This window comes from Lipotes vexillifer, unplaced genomic scaffold (assembly GCF_000442215.2).
Source record: "Lipotes vexillifer unplaced genomic scaffold, Lipotes_vexillifer_v1.1 scaffold138, whole genome shotgun sequence".
Lineage (NCBI taxonomy): Eukaryota > Metazoa > Chordata > Mammalia > Artiodactyla > Lipotidae > Lipotes > Lipotes vexillifer.
This window is the reverse complement of record NW_006797971.1, coordinates 1,104,043-1,122,935: the sequence shown is the minus strand read 5'-3', so window position 1 is coordinate 1,122,935 and position 18,893 is coordinate 1,104,043. Positions and strand designations below refer to the sequence as shown.

General features: G+C 33.3%; 1 protein-coding gene across 4 annotated transcripts in view; it reads right to left on the bottom strand.

Annotated features, from left to right (window-relative positions):
• ERBB4 (erb-b2 receptor tyrosine kinase 4) overlaps positions 1 to 18,893 on the bottom strand; it is a 1,128,925-nt gene that overhangs the window by 289,073 nt on the left and 820,959 nt on the right. For all 4 annotated transcript variants that reach the window (XM_007470009.1, XM_007470010.1, XM_007470012.1 and 1 more), the window contains exons 8-12: positions 18,656 to 18,769; positions 18,407 to 18,533; positions 13,544 to 13,617; positions 12,594 to 12,684; positions 10,322 to 10,521 (exon numbers count right to left, since the gene is read on the bottom strand). In XM_007470009.1, coding sequence (XP_007470071.1) covers positions 10,322 to 10,521; positions 12,594 to 12,684; positions 13,544 to 13,617; positions 18,407 to 18,533; positions 18,656 to 18,769 — 606 coding nt within the window. The remainder of the gene's footprint in view (positions 1 to 10,321; positions 10,522 to 12,593; positions 12,685 to 13,543; positions 13,618 to 18,406; positions 18,534 to 18,655; positions 18,770 to 18,893) is intronic.

Here is an 18,893-nt window from a genome sequence, read left to right as displayed (position 1 = left end):
ACTCTTTCCAAATGACTAGATGATGCTATTCAAGGCTGGTTGATCATTTTCTGCAGAGTGAAAACATGGGAAGTGTCTCCACAAAAGGCCAAGGAAAATACTTCTTTGAAGTTCTTAAGAGAAGAAGTTTTCATTCAGCACCAAGAATTCAACCGCTCTCTGACCTCCCAGAGTGATAGTTCCATAGGAAGGAGTAGAAGGGCCTATTCAATGGCTTACAGTTTGAAACACCATTATAAAGCTCTCTAAAGAAACTTTAGCAATGTAGTTGTTAGGCAAACTTTAACTTCTCGTTTTTTCTGGAAGCTGTAAAATTGTTATTTCTTTATCTCTTCTGAATTATACCTATTAAAAATTTGGAGAGATAATAATGTGCTTAGTATTTCGACCTTTACAGAGAATCTTGAACTTGCTTTTGTTAAAATAGAGGCAAGCTTAAATAATGGATCTTGCTACTGTGCTGCATGTGTGAAAGTAAATGGATTAGCTCAAAATATTGAAATGCACAAAGGCAGAAAAAATATCTTCTCTTTCATTGTACAAGACTACCTACGTATGCTGTTTGCATTAGTTACCATATGTAGAGGCATGGGTTTGACTTGGAATGTATTTGGACAGATACCATTAATCTTTTTCTATAAAGGCTGAAAAATATGATTTAGTTGTAACAGTTCAGTTTTTCTGATAAGGTCAACATAGGTTCAAATCCTTACGCTATGACTAGCCATGCAGCCTTGGGCAATTATTTACATATTACTTATCTGTAAAGTAAATAATCTACCTTTCTGGGTTATGATGAAGATTAGACATCATATTAGTAGTATACAATGCAGGGTTACTTATCTAACTAAGCCCTCAATAAACATACTTAAGAGAAATGTGGAAACATACAAGTATATCCATGTGTTTACTTCTAGAAGTATTTGTTGAGAAACTACTTAGTTTATACTGGACAATGCTAAGAAATGGGGATATGATGGAAATATGAAATAAAATACATATTGTCTCTATGTAGGGATTACAGTCCAGTTAGGAAGACAGCATTAGATAAATAATCATTTATATTGTATAATATATATATTTTTTGAGAGAAAATATAACAGTTGCCCTAACCTAATGGGTAGGTAGCATTAGGTCAGTCCACAGAAAGAGGGACAACAATGTGAGATGAGAAGGATAAATAGGAATTATTAAGCAAAGAGGGCTAGGGGAAATTGGGGATTACAAGTCTAATCAAGAGAGTCTGACCAGTGAAAAAGATCAGTGCTTTCACAGAACTGACTGCACATGAGCATTGAGTGGGAAAGTAATATCTGATGAACTAGTGAGGTGAAAAATGGCCAGATTATGTAGGACCTAGTGGCCATTTAAAGGGTTTTCTGCTTTGTCCAAAGAGCTGTGGGAAACTGATGAAGGATTTTAAGCAGGAGAGTTAGGATCTTATTCTTAAAATATCACTCCAATTGCTTTGAAGGGACTGACTTAAAAACATGTTTGAACAGTTGGTGGCAGAGAGAAAATAGTGAACTGTTCAGAGGTAGGCATATGACCCAAGCAGGGTCAACCGGGGCTCTTTCCACAATACAGATGCTGGGAGAGAGAAAGTAGAGCTATTTTACCTGTACTTATAAACTTTGTGAGTTCTCCAAGCCAAGGCCAAACATTTTTAATGAAGAAAGAGAGCTGGCTTAAGAAGAAAGCAGAATTGGGCAATGTCAAAGGACTGGGTCCTGGTGATGTTGTTTAACCCCTAGATCCATCTGTGCCTGAAGGAATATCCCTTGCAATTCTCAGTTCTGTGAGCTGATATGCTCTCTTGTTTGCTTTTATTTTCTATTTCTTTTTTGCCTTTTAATTATGCTTATTATTTTCTTTGTTATATGAAAAGACTTAAAGCTTGTACAGTTATGGCTAAGTTTTATTTTTTCCAACTTTATTGAGACAAAGTTACTTCTAACATTGTTTAAATTTAAGGTATACAATGTGATTTGAAATACATATATATTATAAAGTGTTTATCACAATAACTTCAGATAATACATCCTTCACCTCATGTAATTACCATTTTGTTATTGTGGTGGTGGTGAAAACATTAAACCTCTACTCTCATAGCAACGTTCAAGTATAAGATAGAGTTTTGTTAACTATATTTGCTATGCTGTACCTTAGATTCCCAGAACTTATTCATCCTATAACTTAAACGTTTGTACACTCTGATCTGCATCACCCCATTTCCCCCACTCCTCAGACCCTGATAACCACCATTCTACTCTCTGTTTCTACGAGTTTGATGTGTTTAGATTCTGCATGAAAGTGATATCATACAGTATGTGTCATTCTCTGTCTAACTTAACTCACTTAGCATAATGTCTTGAAGGTCCACCTATGTTGCCACATATGGCAGGATTTTCTTCTTTTTTATGGCTGAATAATATTCTAGTGTGTGTGTATGCATGCACATGCACATGTGTATATATGTCATATATTCTTTATCCATTCATCTGTTGACAGACACATTGTTTCCATATATTGGCTATTGTGAATAATGCTGCAGTGAACATCAGGATGAAGAGAAGTGGGACTGCTAGATCATATGGTAATTCTATTTTTAATTTTTTGAGGAACCTCCATACTATTTTCCATCATGGCTGCTTCAATTTACATTCCCACCAACAGTGCACCAGAGGTCCCTTTTCTCTATACCCTCACCAGTGCTTGCTATCTCTTCTCTTTTTGATAATAGCCATTTTAACAGATGTGAGGTGACATCTCATTGTGGTTTCATTTTGTATTTCCCTGATGATTAGTGATGTTGAGCACCTTTTCATGTACTTGATGGCATTTGTATGTCTTCTTTAGAGAAATGTCTATTTGCATCCTCTGCCCATTTTTTAACCAGATTGTTTGTTTGCTTTGTTACTGAGTTGCAAGAGTTCCTTATATAACTTGGGTATTAATGCTTTATTAGATATATGATTTGAAAATATTTTCTCCCATTCCATGGGTTGGCTTTTCCTTTTGTTGTTTTTGTTGTTGTTTTGCTATGCAGAAAATTTTTACTTAATGTAGTCCCACTTATTTTTACTTTTGTTGCTTCTGCTTTTGGTGTCATATCCATAAAGTCAAGACCAATGTCAAGGAACTCACCTTCAATGTTTCTTCTAGGAATATTGTGGTTTTGGTCTTATGTTTAAGTCCTTAATCCTTTTTTTTTTTTTTAACATCTTTATTGGAGTATAATTGCTGTACAATGGTGTGTTACTTTCTGCTTTGTAACAGAATCAACTATACAGATACATATATCCCCATATCTCCTCCCTCTTGCATCTCCCTCCCACCCTCCCTATCCCTTTGCACTCATTTTGTGAGTGGCATAGGACAGGGGTCCACTTTCTTTCTTTTGCACGTGAATATCCATGTTTTCCCAACATCATTTTGAAGAACTATCCTTTCCCCATTGAATATTCTTGTCTCCCTTATCAAATATTAATTGAACTTATTTGTGGATTTATTTCTGGGTTCTTGATTCTGCTCCACTGGCCTATGTGCCTGTTTTTATGCAAGTACTATACTGTTTTAATTACTATGGCTTCCAAACATTGGGGATATTATTCAACTTTCTGGACATCTGTATATTCATCTGCAAAATGGTGATAATTATACTTTACAGGGTGGTGGTGATGATTAAATTAAACTATACCGGTTGAGTCTGGCACTTTTTCTCTACTTAGCTAAATATTGCAGACACCTAAAATCAGTGAGAAGAAATGGATTATTCAGTAAATTATGTCAATATCCTAGAAAAATTAAGATTTTTAAAAATTTTGCTGTACCAAAACTTCTAGATGGATTAAAAATTTCAATATAGTTTTAAAGTACTAGAAGAAAAAAGATAGACTATGCCAAGATCATAAACATAAAAAAGAGAATGAGGTATCCATTTAACTAGATAAAAACATAAAATGTTTGTCTATCAAAAGACAAAATTTTTAAAAATTACGTATAGAGGGAAAATTACACACAACATATTTAAGACACAAAAATTTAATGGACTTAATTCATGATGAGCTCTTTCAAATCCAGAATTAAAAAATGGATAAAGCTTATAACTATGTAATATACAAAAAATAAATAGAAAGGATCAGTCAACACATAAAAAGAGGCTCAATATCAACTAAAAAATATAAATTTAAAAGACTTCTTTTTCATATTTCTGATCACCAAAATTTAAATCCATGGATAATATCAAGTGTTGTAAAGAGTAGTGGAAAATATTCCTTATCAAACATTGTTTAGGACAAGTGTAAATTAATCTAGTATTTTTGAAAGATGACATAGCAATATATACCAAAATTTATTATATATAACCTCATTTCACAGAAATTCCACTTTTAAGTGTTTAGCCCAAGGAAATGATTGCATAGTACAAAAGTTTTTATGAACTAAGATTCACATTATGGCAGTACTGATATGAAAAATAGAAAATAAATGAAATTACCATTAATATGGTACTTATTCAATAAATATTTTTATACACAGCTTACTTGAAATTATATCAAGCATCTTTTAGGACCATAATGCTGTGAGATTGAAAATCAATTACAGGAAAAAAAAAAACTGTAAAAAAACACAAATAGGGCTTCCCTGGTGGCGCAGTGGTTGGGAGTCCGCCTGCCGATGCAGGGGATGCGGGTTCGTGCCCCGGTCTGGGAAGATACCACATGCCGCAGAGCGGCTGGGCCCGTGGGCCATGGCCGCTGAGCCTGCGCTCTGCAGTGGGAGAGGCCGCAACAGTGAGAGGCCCGCGTACCACAAAAAAAAAAAAACACAAATACATTGAGGCTAAACAGTGCACCACTAAATAACCAACAGATAACTGAAGATATCAAAGAAGAAATTTTAAAAATACATAGAAAAAAATGACAATGAAAACACAACCACCCAATACATATGGGACACAGCAAAAGCAGTTCTAAGAGGGAAATTTATGGCAATTCAATGTCACCTCAAGAAACAAGAAAAATCTCAAATAAACAATTTAACCCTAAACTTAAAACCACTAGAGAAAGAAAAACAAGAAAACCCAAAGTCAGTCAAAGCAAAGAAATCATAAAGATCAGAGCAGAAATAAATGAAATAGAAATGAGGAAAACAATAGCAAAGATCAATAAAACTAAAAGCTGGTTCTTTGAGAAGATAAACAAAATTGATAAATCCTTAGCCAGACTCATCAATAAAAAATGGGAGAGGACACAAATCAGTAAAATTAGAAATGAAAAAGGAGAAATCACAACTGACAATGCAGGAATACAAAGGATTATAAGTGACTACTGCAAACCACTATATGCCAATAAAATGGACAACCACAAAGAAATGGAAAAATTCTTGGAAAGGTAAAATTTTCCAAGACTGAACCAGAAAGAATTAGAAAAAATAAACAGACTTATCACAAGCAATGAAATTGAAACCATAAATAAAAATTTTCCAACAAACAAAAGTCTAGGACCAGATGGCTTCACAGGCAAATTCTATCAAACATTTAGAAAACAGTTAACACCCATTCTTCTCAAATTCTTCAAAAAATTGCAGTGGGAGAAACACTCCCAAATTCATTCTATGAAGCCACCATCACCCTGATACCAAAACTAGAAAAAGGATATTACAAAAAAAGAAAATTAGAGACCAATATCACTGATGAACATAGATGCAAAAATCCTGAACACAATACTAGCAAACAGAATCCAGCAGCACATTAAAAAGATCATACATCATGATCAAGTGGGATTTATCCCAGGGATGCAAGGATTCTTCAGTATATGCAAATCAATCAATGTGATTCACCACATTAACAAATTAAGGAATAAAACCCATATGATCATCTCAATAGATGCAAAAAAAGCTTTCAACAAAATTCAACATACATTTATGATAAAAACTCTCCAGAAAATGGGCAGAGAGGGAACCTACCTCAACATAATAAAGGACATAGGGCTTCCCTGATGGTGCAGTGATTAAGAATCCATCTGCCAATGCAGGGGACACGGATTCGAGCCCTGGCCCGGGAAGATCCCACATGCTGCGGAGCAACTAAGCCCGTGAGCCACAACTACTGAGCCTGCGCTCTAGAGCCCGTAAGCCACAACTACTGAAGCCTGCACGCCTAGAGCTCATGCCCCGCAACAAGAGAAGCCACTGCAATGAGGAGCCCGTGCAACGAAATGAAGAGTAGCCCCTGCTCATCACAACTAGAGAAAGCCCGGGTGCAGCAACAAAGACCCAACGCAGCCAAAAACATAAATAAATAAATTTAATTTAAAAATAAATAAATAAAAAATAAATAAAGGCCATATATGACAAACCCACAGCAAGCATCATACTCAATGATGCAAAACTGAAAGCACTCCCTCTAAGATCAGGAACAAGACAAGGATGTCCATTCTCGCCACTCTTATTCAACACAGTTTTGGAAGTCCTAGCCATGGCAATCAGGGAAGAAAAGGGAATGAAAGGAATACAAATTGGAAAAGAAGAAGTAAAACAGTCAGTCTTTGCATGTGATGTGATACTATACATAGAAAATCCTAAAGATGCCACCAGAAAACTACTAGAACTAATCAATGAATTTGGTAAGGTTGCAGGATACAAAATTAATGCACAGAAATCTATTGCATTCCTCCACCAACAGTGAAAAATCAGAAAGAGAAATTAAGGAAACACTCCCATATACTATTGCAACAAAAAGAATAAAATACCTAGGAATAAACCTGCCTAAGGAGGCGAAAGACTTGTACTCAGAAAACTATAAAACACTGGTGAAAGAAATCAAAGATGACAAAAACAGATGGAGAAATATACCATGTTCTTGGATTGGAAGAATCAATATTGTGAAAATGACAATATTATCCAAAGCAATCTACAGATTCAATGCAATCCCTATCAAACTACCAATGGCAATCTTCACAGAATTAAAACAAAAAATTTTACAATTTGTCTATTGTTTTGTTTTCTAACAATGATAAAAGCACTATTATAATTAGAAAAATAAAATTATTTCAATTTGAAAGGTAATTATGAATATAGTTTCCCTCATTTTTATGTTGGTTTTAAGTGTATATGTGCAAATATTTAAAAAATAAAGATGTGTGAGTTCAAATGTAATTCAGATTATGAAGGTTTGGTGTAGTATTTATCTCTTCACTGTTTATATTCTGGTGTTAAAAATTTATGCTTAACTATTTAAAGAAACTTCAAATACTTTTATAAACCTACTATAAAACTCCTTCCAACCAGCACTGTTTTGTCCCTACCATAACCATACAAATAAAGGAGGTAGAAAATGTTCCAGCTTTTCATGTCCTAGAGTTTCTCTCAATCTCAATCTCTTCAAACCATAAAGACATCTGTATGTCTGCTTTGAAAATTTTGACTTAAAAGAGTAAGATTGCTCAAGCTATGGTCACATTTTACAGATGAGGTGAGGTTTTTCTTTTACTGTCATTGCTGTTTTAAATCATGTTGAACTCCAAAAAACACTGTTAAAAATCAAGGCTGGGGCTTCCCTGGTAGTGCAGTGGTTGAGAGTCCGCCTGCCGATGCAGGTGACACGGGTTTGTGCTCCGGTCAGGGAAGATCCCGCATGCCGCGGAGTGGCTGGGCCCGTGAGCCATGGCCGCTGAGCCTGTGCGTCCGGAGCCTGTGCTCCGCAACGGAAGAGGCCACAACAGTGAGAGGCCTGCGTACCGCAAAAAAAAAAAAAAAAAAAAAATCAAGGCTGATTTTTCTTTTAAGCTACCAAGCTGATATACAGATTTAGATGAGAGTATTTTATGGTGACTGTGTGTGTTTGCGTTTATGCATGTGAATGCATGGGTATGTGTCCGAGGGTTGTGTACATGTGTATGTGTTGTGTGAGCATATGAATACACACCTTATGCTGTATGTCTGTGTATCCATATGTCTTGTAATGAATATGTGTGTGTGCTCATATATGTCTTGGGTGTGGTATATTAAGAAAGAATGTCTAAAAATGCAATATTTAAGTACATTTAAAATGAAGCAAATATTTGTTTTCCTATTTGCAGATAATACTATGGATGATAACATGGCCTTAATCACACGTGGGCAGCCATTGCAGGTTCAGTGTAAACATCAGCAGCACATCTGAAGCCAAGTTTATAGGATAATTACATTTCTGAAAATGCAGGATCCAATGTACTATGAGACCGAAACCCACATTTTGATAAATGGATTTCATGCAAAAATTTTTTACTCTAAGACGTTAAAAATGAAAAATTATATGCTTAATATTAAATTATAGCACCACAAAACTGCTTTCTTCTAATTGTTTCATTTCTTCCTGAAACTGTAAAGTCAACTATAAAATATGTTCATGATTTGAAAAGTGGATAAACCTCCAAGAGACCTAACACTGAAAGTTGAAGAAAATGTTAGATTTTTAATTTATTACTATTATTTATCTTCTTTTGTTTTTTCCAAAATTTTAGAAGTCTTGAAGAGATATGGAATAATTACATAAATTTTTCCTATCTCGCTTTTTCACATTTAATTTCTTTCCACATTTTCTTTTCCCATTTGCTTTTTATTCAGGTTTACAAAAGGTAAAAGAAGGGATTTGTGAAATGATTAAATGAGTTAAAGAAAAAGAATGTTTTTCTCTCATTCTTTTATTGTTCCTTAGTTTTTTTTTTTTGTCTTCATACCTAAATCTTACCTTTAAAAGGTAGAGGTACTATTGTTTTATTTTCATTTTGTTTCGTTTTTTGAAGTAAGTGAAAGAAAAGGAGAGTATAACCTTGACTTAGGGAAATATTTATAAGTTAGTGTTGAAAAAGTTTCTATTTTACTTCCATGAATAATCTACTTTGTCTGGGGCATGTACAAACACAAATATAGTATTGTGGGATAAGAAGCTTAAGTAGAAAAAAAAAAAAGCAAGCTTTCTGCCAGGTTTCAGAAATGTATAAAACCAAGGAAACAATCTAGGCTCAATGAAATGATAAATCTCATTCAATGTGAGCATGCATATTTTGATATATAACAATATTTTATGTTTCTTGATTCTATGAGGAACAGAAGAATATATAAGAACTTAAGTTCACTCAAAACAGGAATCTCATGTTGCAACAGGTCTCTTTTCTCTGGAAAATACTTTTCAGGATCCAAAAGAGCTAAAATGTGAATTCCTCACAAATTATAAGTTATATTTTATAAAAATTGCTAGGCTGAGATGCCTTAAACCCTTTCTGGTACAAGGTGGGTTATAAATTAATCAATTAGTTCACGGACTACTTGGTAAATTTAAATCATGTTGGCCTCTTAAGAGTTTACATTTTTAAAAAAGTCCTATACTATTCATTCACATACTTAATGAACTTAATCATTATGTATGTATACCCTTGTGATTGTTCCAATGGTGAGATTAAAAAAGCAAGAAGACTTCCTAAGAGCAAAATATTTCTTAAGAAATGTGACTTTTAAAAGGACTGACTTATCATGACCACAACAAGAATATACATTTGTAAACAGATTCTTTGACTTCTAAGTCATTTTATTTTGTATTTATTATAAGTCACTACTATATGCATAGTAGGAGCACTTATAGGATGCAGAATAAAGTAATACCCAGGAGAAAAACAGGGAAGAATTAAGTATTAATCATTGGAGTATCAAAGTATAAGATGGGAATGACTTAGTTATATACTCATGAAAACATCATTTGCTTCTGTGTAACCAAGAAGTGATGGAATGGATTGAAAAGTAGTAAAATACATGAAAAAAGAGATTGCTCCATGCCTACAAAAACACATTTATGAAATGAACTTTAGCAAACTACTGGAACAGCATTTTTACAAATTTCAGAAGAACATGTCTTTTTTTTTTTTTACCACTCCTAAATGGCAAATACTTTGTTATCCTATGTTATCAAATTCTCTGAAACAAAAAATAAACAGAAAATTTAATAGAGTGGCTTTCCATAAATTGATTGGATCCAAGGAATTACCCAGGTTGCTTATTAAACATTTAGATTCCCAGGCTCCACTTACAGCTATTGAATCTAAATCTCCACAGGAAGGTTCTTATGATTAGGCAAGATTTGAGAACATGAAATACATTATAAAAACATTCAATGTATTATAAAAAGTTACCCATTTGATTATTTTATACCAACCTTTTTTAAGGGTTGAGAAAAAGAAGACAACAATTCTGACCCACCACTATGTTTAACTGTTTGGTCCAATGTAGAATGAGAAAAAAAATGTTTAAAGTTTCTAGATTTTTAATGTTTGGGTAATGTACTTACTACAGTTTTCAGCTTTCCTGTTGTCCCGGATCACTATTCTCTGGTTGACTGTGCTGAAGAGCGTTGTCCAGTTAATGGTATGATAATAACACAGGTTGCTGTTGTCAGTGATATAGATGTTTCCTGCACTGATTTCCTTCAGGGATTGGAATTGCAGAGAAGTGATGCCCTGTTGCTTGAGGATAAGCAAGGAAAGGCCACTAAAGAGAGGGGAGAGGAAAAAAATGGAACAGTAATAATTGTTTTCTGGCCATGACATGTATTCTTGAAGTAAAATAAGTATGTCATATCTTACTCCAAAAAGAATGTTAATAGAGTGTAAAAAAGATTGAATTAATAAACCGGAGATACAAATACTATTTTTTTTTTTTCGGTACACGGGCCTCTCACTGTTGTGGCCTCTCCCGTTGCGGAGCACAGGCTCCAGATGCGCGGGCCCAGTGGCCTTGGCTCACGGGGCCAGCTGCTCCGCGGCATGTGGGATCCTCCCGGACCGGGTCATGAACCCGTGTCCCCTGCATCGGCAGGTGGACTCTCAACCACTGTGCCACCAGGGAAGCCCACAAATACTATTTCTTTACATGCTATATGCTGTTTTAAAAGTAATCACTTGAACCCCCCCCAAAAAAGCCCATCTTTTATAATTATGAATATCAATGATATCTCTGTCTCTGTCTATATATGTACCACTGACGTATCTGCTCACTGCCTTCCCTCCTAACCCCTGAATCTTAAGTTCCTCAAGAATGAAATCCTGTATTAAGACTAAATAATTAAATAAACGTTTATGGGGTGACTGTTCATCTACCCAAAGTAAGACATTAATTCAATTCTAACTAGTTAATAGATTTAGACACACTTTCAGAAGGTAAATATCTCAGAGAATGACCATAGATATTTAGCTTTAATTTATACCTCAGAAACCAAAGTGTTAATTGTAATACTTGAAAAATGTATAAGGATAGGAGATGTTAAAAATTAAAGAGAAGAATAAAACTAAACTAAAATAAAAAAAATACTCAGAAGGCTTGGACAAGTGAGAAAGTATCTCTAAAAGTTAAATAACAACTACACTGTAGAAACAAATTATTTCAAGGATGGTGTTTTCTCAACATAGTCCACTTTGTAATTAAATTTTTTTTCCATTTTCTAAAGACTAAATGTGTTTCCCACATTTCAATCAACTTATGAACATTATTTTATATTTTAGAAATCAAAGCTGTCCTCTAAATTTGCTTTGCTTTTTAGTACTCAGATTTTTTTTCATGTTTTATATATACACATGCATGGAGAATTATAATATACAGATATATAACGTGTGTGTGTACCCAAATGGGATGTAATTCACTCTCTCAAATCTTTGTTCCCATCATAACCACCCTCAGTTGTTGATTACAATGTGAGCATAATAATGCCTTGACTTAGATTTATAACACTTTATTCAATGGATAGTAAAAATTGGTTCCATATAGCACTTGAATAGATTCTATCTCTCAACTATCCTTTTTTATTAAGCACTTTTTCCCTTTACATTTTAGAACCTCTTACAGATATACCTGTTTTAATAGCAAAATTCAGTGGACTTCCTGTGAACCATTATTATAGAATATTTAATGACAGTATTGACTTTAGGCATCTTTCGGATTTAAGTAGAAAAATTATCAAGGTCTCCTTATATAAATAAACTTTTAACTGTTCATAAACAATAATTTTGTGCAGATGAAATCTGAAGTAAAATAAAAACAGTAGCTTAATAAATATTAAAACATATTTTTATTATGTGAATAAAAATATTGACATTAGAACTTTAGAACAGTATCCTTCTGAGCCCTGATTATCTGTCCATTATTAACCAGCACTGCATGTAGCATAGTGGACCAAATTTTAAAATATCAGCGCTGTGATGCTTTGTTCAAATGATAGCTCCAGAGACAAAACAAGAACCTCCTGGAAAAACAGCATTTGTATCCCATACACCAAAGTCATTACAAAGTCATTCAAGTCTATCTTTTAATTATGATAACATATGATCAAAAAGAAGGTTCAGTTTTATGGTTCACATCATGTACTCCACAACTGCCAAACACTAAAATTACTTGAAAAATCAAGTTGTATACTTTAAAGCACAATCGGGGTATTTTTCATTGAATTTTCCTTTAGAATTTAAAGTGGAAAACCAATATTTCTAGAATCAGTAAATCAATGAGTCTGATGGCTATGACATAATGTACACATGATTCAGAGACCTGTAACTTTGAATATATACACCTACCTATAGAGTACTCTTCCACCAATGGTCACCAGGTTAGAAAAAACACTGAAGTCAGTCATGTTTGGGGGCCATGATTGTATGTTCAAGAACCCTACAAAAGATAAGGGCAGTAAAATAATTCAGAATATCATTGTCTCAGTAACAGTGTTTAATACCAATTATTCTTAAAATATGATGAAAATGGGAGGTAAGGAAAAGGCAGCAAATATTCCTATTTCTGAACCATTCTATATCATATTTCTTCTTCCAATATTCAGTGTCTTACCCAAAGTTTCTGGGCTACAATACTCAATAGATGATGAATGTCAAAATAATGAACACCAAGAATATATACATACAGAATCATATAAGTGTATGGTTTAAAGATTTAAATGATTCTTAATTTGATTTATTCTTCTAAATGGAAAAATTATTTAGTCTAACTAGACAAAGAGTTTAATTTCTCTGAAATCTTTTGCCACCTTATCTGTACATTTACAACATCAGCTGTCTGTCTTGCATTCTAAGACATTTATGTATATAACTAAGCCTCCTTATTTGATTTTACATTCTTTGATAGCAAACCCATGTCTGATTCATGTCTATGGGCCCCATATCATCTACTATGACAGCTCTGAACATATTAGGTCCTCAAAAAACATGTGCTAAATGAATCCTACCTGCTACCCATCCTCAATAGTACTTGTGAAAAGTAAATAGAAGCACATGGATTCAAAGATCCACTGACATTTGCAAAAACAGTAACATCAAAATTTCAAGGATTTTTTTTTTTAATTCCACAGATTTCAAAATGTGCACAGATGCTAAGGAACTAAGACACCCATCATTTAAAATAATACGTGTTTTCAAAACTAGAATTTGCTTCGAAAATTCCAATACTATGTAATATTTTTAACAAAAGACTAAAATTCACATAGTTCACAGCACAACAAACTCACTTTAAAAATTACCTGTTATCTCTCGGACTGTCCGAAACACGTTCAGTTTCTCTGGGTCTATGGCTTCAATTGCATTGTAAGGGTCCCTAGGGGGGGAAAAAAAATGAAGCTGAACTTAAAATTAGATAAAGCGGTGAGAATATGAGAAATGTGACAAAAATTATTTCATTCCAATTGGATTTTAATTAGCAATAGGAAGGTTAGCAATGTTTTATCCAGATTTTCTATGCTATATGTGGAAGGGGATTAAAAGGTACTTTCAGGAAATTTTGATGACACAGAATATGAGTTCTTCATTGAAGGCTATTCTAGATCCAGAGGAACGGTTCAATTTGACTGTCCTGAATAAACCTCCAAATATAGCAATTCCATTTATTAATCATTTTATTTTGCCTTTAAAAGTTTATTCTCAATTGGAAAAATATACACTGCAAATAAATTATGTTATGGTGAGAATAATTGCCTTTTGGGTTCCTCAAAGCATACTAAATTGCTAACAGAACCTGTAATTTCATAAGAAAGGTGAAAACAAATACAGGAAGTAAACTTTTTTATTTTTCTGTATTTTCACATTTATCTATCAGGGCAATCTTGTTCCTATCTGTTTATTTATGTTCACTTTCATATGACAGGAACTATTTGCTTCCCTCTATATGAATCATACTAACATTTGAAAATAAAATTTACCACAAATTTAACAATACTCAAAATGTGTTGTAAATTTTGGGGATTTTTAAAAATACAATCTCTTAATGTATAAATATATTTTTTGTAATTAATGTTATTGATACATAAATGCCCTGTCTTTACAAAAATTAATATAAAATACCTTTAAAATTAAATATTTAATGGAATTTTTCATAAGTTTTCATCTTAGGAAAATATTTTTCATTTATAACATCCTGCCCATACAAAATAATTACATTCTTGAATATTAAGCCAAATATAAACATAGTATTAAACATTTCTCAGTAATTCAAGCAATACTTTCAGATTTTCTTAAGTAATATGTAGTAGTTTTTCTAGGTTTTATTACTTTAAAAGGTGCTCTGTGTTATTCTGGGCAAGTAGAAACCTTATATTAATATATACTCTTCAGAGAAAAATTAAATTCCATTCATTGGTCATTTCTCCAAGAGAGATCAAACGTTCTAAAAACAAGGAATTAGGCTCTTTTAGAAGTTTGTATCCACCTTTAGCAATCAACTGAATTTTATCCTTGTATTGGATATCTGTTGTTTTACCAGTCTCTGAGAACCTTCTTTTTCACATGGGGAATAAACACTAGGATACATGATCCATTGTAGGCTATCAGTCAATGTGCTCCACAATCCCCTGACAAACAGATAAGCATATGGCCTTTCTTCTAAGAATTTGATTCTGAATCCACTGGCATTTATTCATCCTGGCATTAGAGCCTTGAAACATTCTCTATTAGTTCAGCAACCTTGATCTCTGGAACCACCTTTTACTGGCTCTCTCTGCTTGATTCATCAGCATATTTTCTATACTGTGAACCATCCCATATCTTTTAAAAGAAAAAAAAAATCTTGCTTGATGAAATTACTGCTTCAAACTGAGAAAAACTAAGAAGTATAATCAATACATTGTGCTACTAGTTTAACATGGTGTGTTATAGAAGGCTTGGAAACACTATAAATGAGTGTCCTCATAATTCACACATCAACAATTAAGATTTTCCTTAATGTGACATGAATATCTTTCAAAAGCTTAAAGTCTAAATTAATATTCTAGCAAACTTGCTCTATTTGTAACTGAAGATATATAGAATGAATATCTATGCTTTCGGTGAAAATGGAGCCACAAAATTAGGTTCATCATGCGGGAAAATTCTGGTTGCTATCATTTTCTAATGTGCAAAGATGTCTGCATGCACATGAAATATCAGCTCTGCAGTAGTAGAATGAACTTTCAACATTTGTTCTTTGATGAAAAGCAGTGTCTAGAATAGCTCTAGCCATATAATCAAATACTCCTGCTTTACTGAGAAACACTCAAAGTTCAGGTCAAGCACACAATAATGGGGTCAGTCCAAACCTTTACTGAGAACACTTCCAGGTTGCCAGGAATTAAATGAATTCTGGACTGTTCACATGAAGCCCAGCGGACCACAGAAATTTTATATACTTAATTTTAGAGATTCAGGACTCTCATAAAATAAATTGACAGAATCCCACTTACCAACTTAAAAGTACCCCTAGGGCGTTCCACCCTACAGCCACTTGAAATCCATAGATTTTAAAATTGAGAACTTTCCTAGCTAAATTCAGGACCATGAAAAAAAACATTATGTCCACCCTGTTACTGTGTTGGGTGATCCAAAATAAAGCTCAGGATAAAGAGAGAGAAACATATTTTCACAATTCCATAGAAATCACGTTATTTTTTTTCACCAAGCTCATCTGTTTTCCATTGTCTATCATCATTACAGTCTATCACCTAAGTACTTTCTTGTTTGTGTCACACTGTGACACAGCATGAACATGCTTATTTGGTGAGCATTTTGTTGCTCTAAGCATATTCATAGGAACATTATTAGACATAACAAGACATGAAAGGGGATCCTATGATAACCCTGAACACTGAATTTTGCCTGCAGTTCCCATTCTAAATAAGGAAATAAGAGTGCCTTGTTTATTTCTAGCAATGGTGGTATCGTGCTATAAACTGAACATTGATCTCTTTTATATGTTAACATTTTAGTTGACAACTTCACAGTAAATTTAGTTTTTGCAGAAATTTGTTTTTGAAAAGTACACTCTTAATTATGGAGTTTTCATTTCTATAGTTTAAAGAAATACCTCGCTATTTTAATCAAACCATACATCCTATTAAAAACTAGTTAGTAGAAGATTTAGGGTAATGGAAATTAAGTGAAGTAAAAAAAAAATTGTTAATTTACTGAAAGCTTTTTGTTTATAATACCTCATGTTATTCATCTTTAAAATCTCTCTTTGTCCATATGCACACACATATTACATACATGAATACACATATGCCTACACATAAGTGTCTGAGACCTACTCAATTAACTTTATGTTAATACTTTCCTAAAATGAAAGGGAAAGGCTTCAGAATATGTTTCATGTTGGCATGAGACTAGGAGTGAGGAACATATCATATTTCACATATATATTTGTCCTGGAAAATGCCTTATATATTATGCTTAAGACACAATAATATTAATTATAATGTTAAATTTAAGTGCTATAATTAAGGACAAATAATAATCGTCTGAACTAGGAAGTATGACATCGAAAGCATGGACTGCCATGAAAATAACTTTGTCTTTATTTGGTTTCCAGTAGTCTATGAAATATTATCTGTTGCACTATATACTGTGCTATATACTAGATATAGTCACTGAGATTTTCCTCTTGAAGTGCATTTTTCTCCTTTTTTTTAACTTTCTTTTGTTTCGGGTGGTTAGCGATTTTTAACTTCTATTTTTGTTACTTTTCAATCTCTCTCTTTACCTCTTTCTCTCTCCCCTTTCCCTCCTTTACTCCTTCCCTTCCCCCACCTTTTTCTTTCTTTTTTATACCATTTATTAAGGTTTACTGTATGCCAGGCACTGGGCTGAACACTTAAAAAAATGTATATTTTGTTTTATTTTGAATTTCCACAACAACCAGAGGATGTAGGTATTTATTATTAACCCAGTTCTCAATTTTACATTGGAGTTGTTTGACATGGAAGCCGCACAGCTCAATACAGATTGTCCATGGTGGAGTCGACTGAATGTGTCCCATCTCAAAATGGTAGTACCACCCATCTCCAATAGATTGTTGCCATGTAAACTAAGAGTAATCACATGCACATTTTTTTTTTAAAGAGACATTAAAAGTCTGGATCTTATTTAAAAAAAAAAACAAGAAACACCTCTTAGACCAAATATAACAGAAAGTGAATACATACTATTACAGTTTCTGGCACAGATCCATATTAAAAGCTATATTTTAAAGTAAAGAAATTCTTTACGTACTAAGACCTATGGTAATTTATTTGAATGTAAAGAAACACTTTGTTCTATTTCTCTTGTTCCTATTTGACGTATTTATTCATAATGTGTTAAATTGTTTTGCTTCTAGAAATGATATATGTTTAGAGTAATCTTTTGAATGGAAATCTGTGAGTGATATTTTTTATCTGTAGCCCGTAGCACTAATATTTAGGGATTAAGTAGTGATATACACAAATAGATAAAATATAAAGTAAAAATATTGATATTTTCATTACAGTTGAAAGGATGCAAACTTAGTCATTTTCCCAGTTAAAAACAGCAGGTGGTTCTGTAATGAAGGGGCCCAGAAAATGTTACAATTTTTATTGCTAAAATGAAATTCATTTAATAGATTTATCACTAACTTCCCAAGTCTAAAACAGAAAAAGATGCAGCAGGGCAAAGAAAATACCTGAAAGCTCAGAATTTCAACTTACTGATTTGTTTTCTGTTAGATGCATTAATTTATGTTGTTTTGTACTAGTTGGTTAGGAATTTGAATGAAATTCCCCACTTTGTCCACTGATACTGTTTCCCTAAACATATCCACAAATGTGCCAAGCTTACTGAAATCTATGGATTTGAGGAAAATGTCCTGTAAATACATCTTAGCTTATATAAAAATCGATATTTTAAAATCTAAGTTGTCACCAAATTCATAATCTGGATGTACCCCCAAAATTTGGTTTACTATCACTGCTGGTGAAATCTGGCATTTGATTTTGTTGGAGGAAAGCATTAATGTGTGGTGGAACTCTGCGTCAAAAGGAATCAAACAGACAAAACTAAAGAATCTCTTAAGCTTTGTCTGCACTTTGTAAAACAATTTTCCACAAAAATGTAATACTGACCCATGAATACCAGTGACTAGGAAGATCAAATTCCCATTGATTTTGGTGCAGTTTATGAATTTGTCAATGTTACTAGAATCCACGGTCTGAGCTGACATCAGTGATCCTGTGCCAATGCCATCACAAGCTGTAGAAACAAGATGCACAATTAGAGAGCTGAGAAAATTTTTCTTTAGTCAATAAATTATTGCATTTTTATTATAAAATAAAAGTATTTTTTCATTATAAAATGAAAAAAAATATCATCACCTTTTGGGCAAATGTCAGTACAAGGTTTACACATTTTAATCCCATTTTCTTCTACTTCCATCTTGGAACTAGGGCAGGCACGCACACAGGAACTGGAATCGACCACGAAGTTATCTGATAAAAAAAAAGGTAAAATTAACAATAATGTTGAGGTTCAGCAAAAGATTTTAAAGCAAGATATTTTAGGGTTGGAAAATTATTTTCATTTGAAAATGATAGTATGTATGTTTCTTTCCCT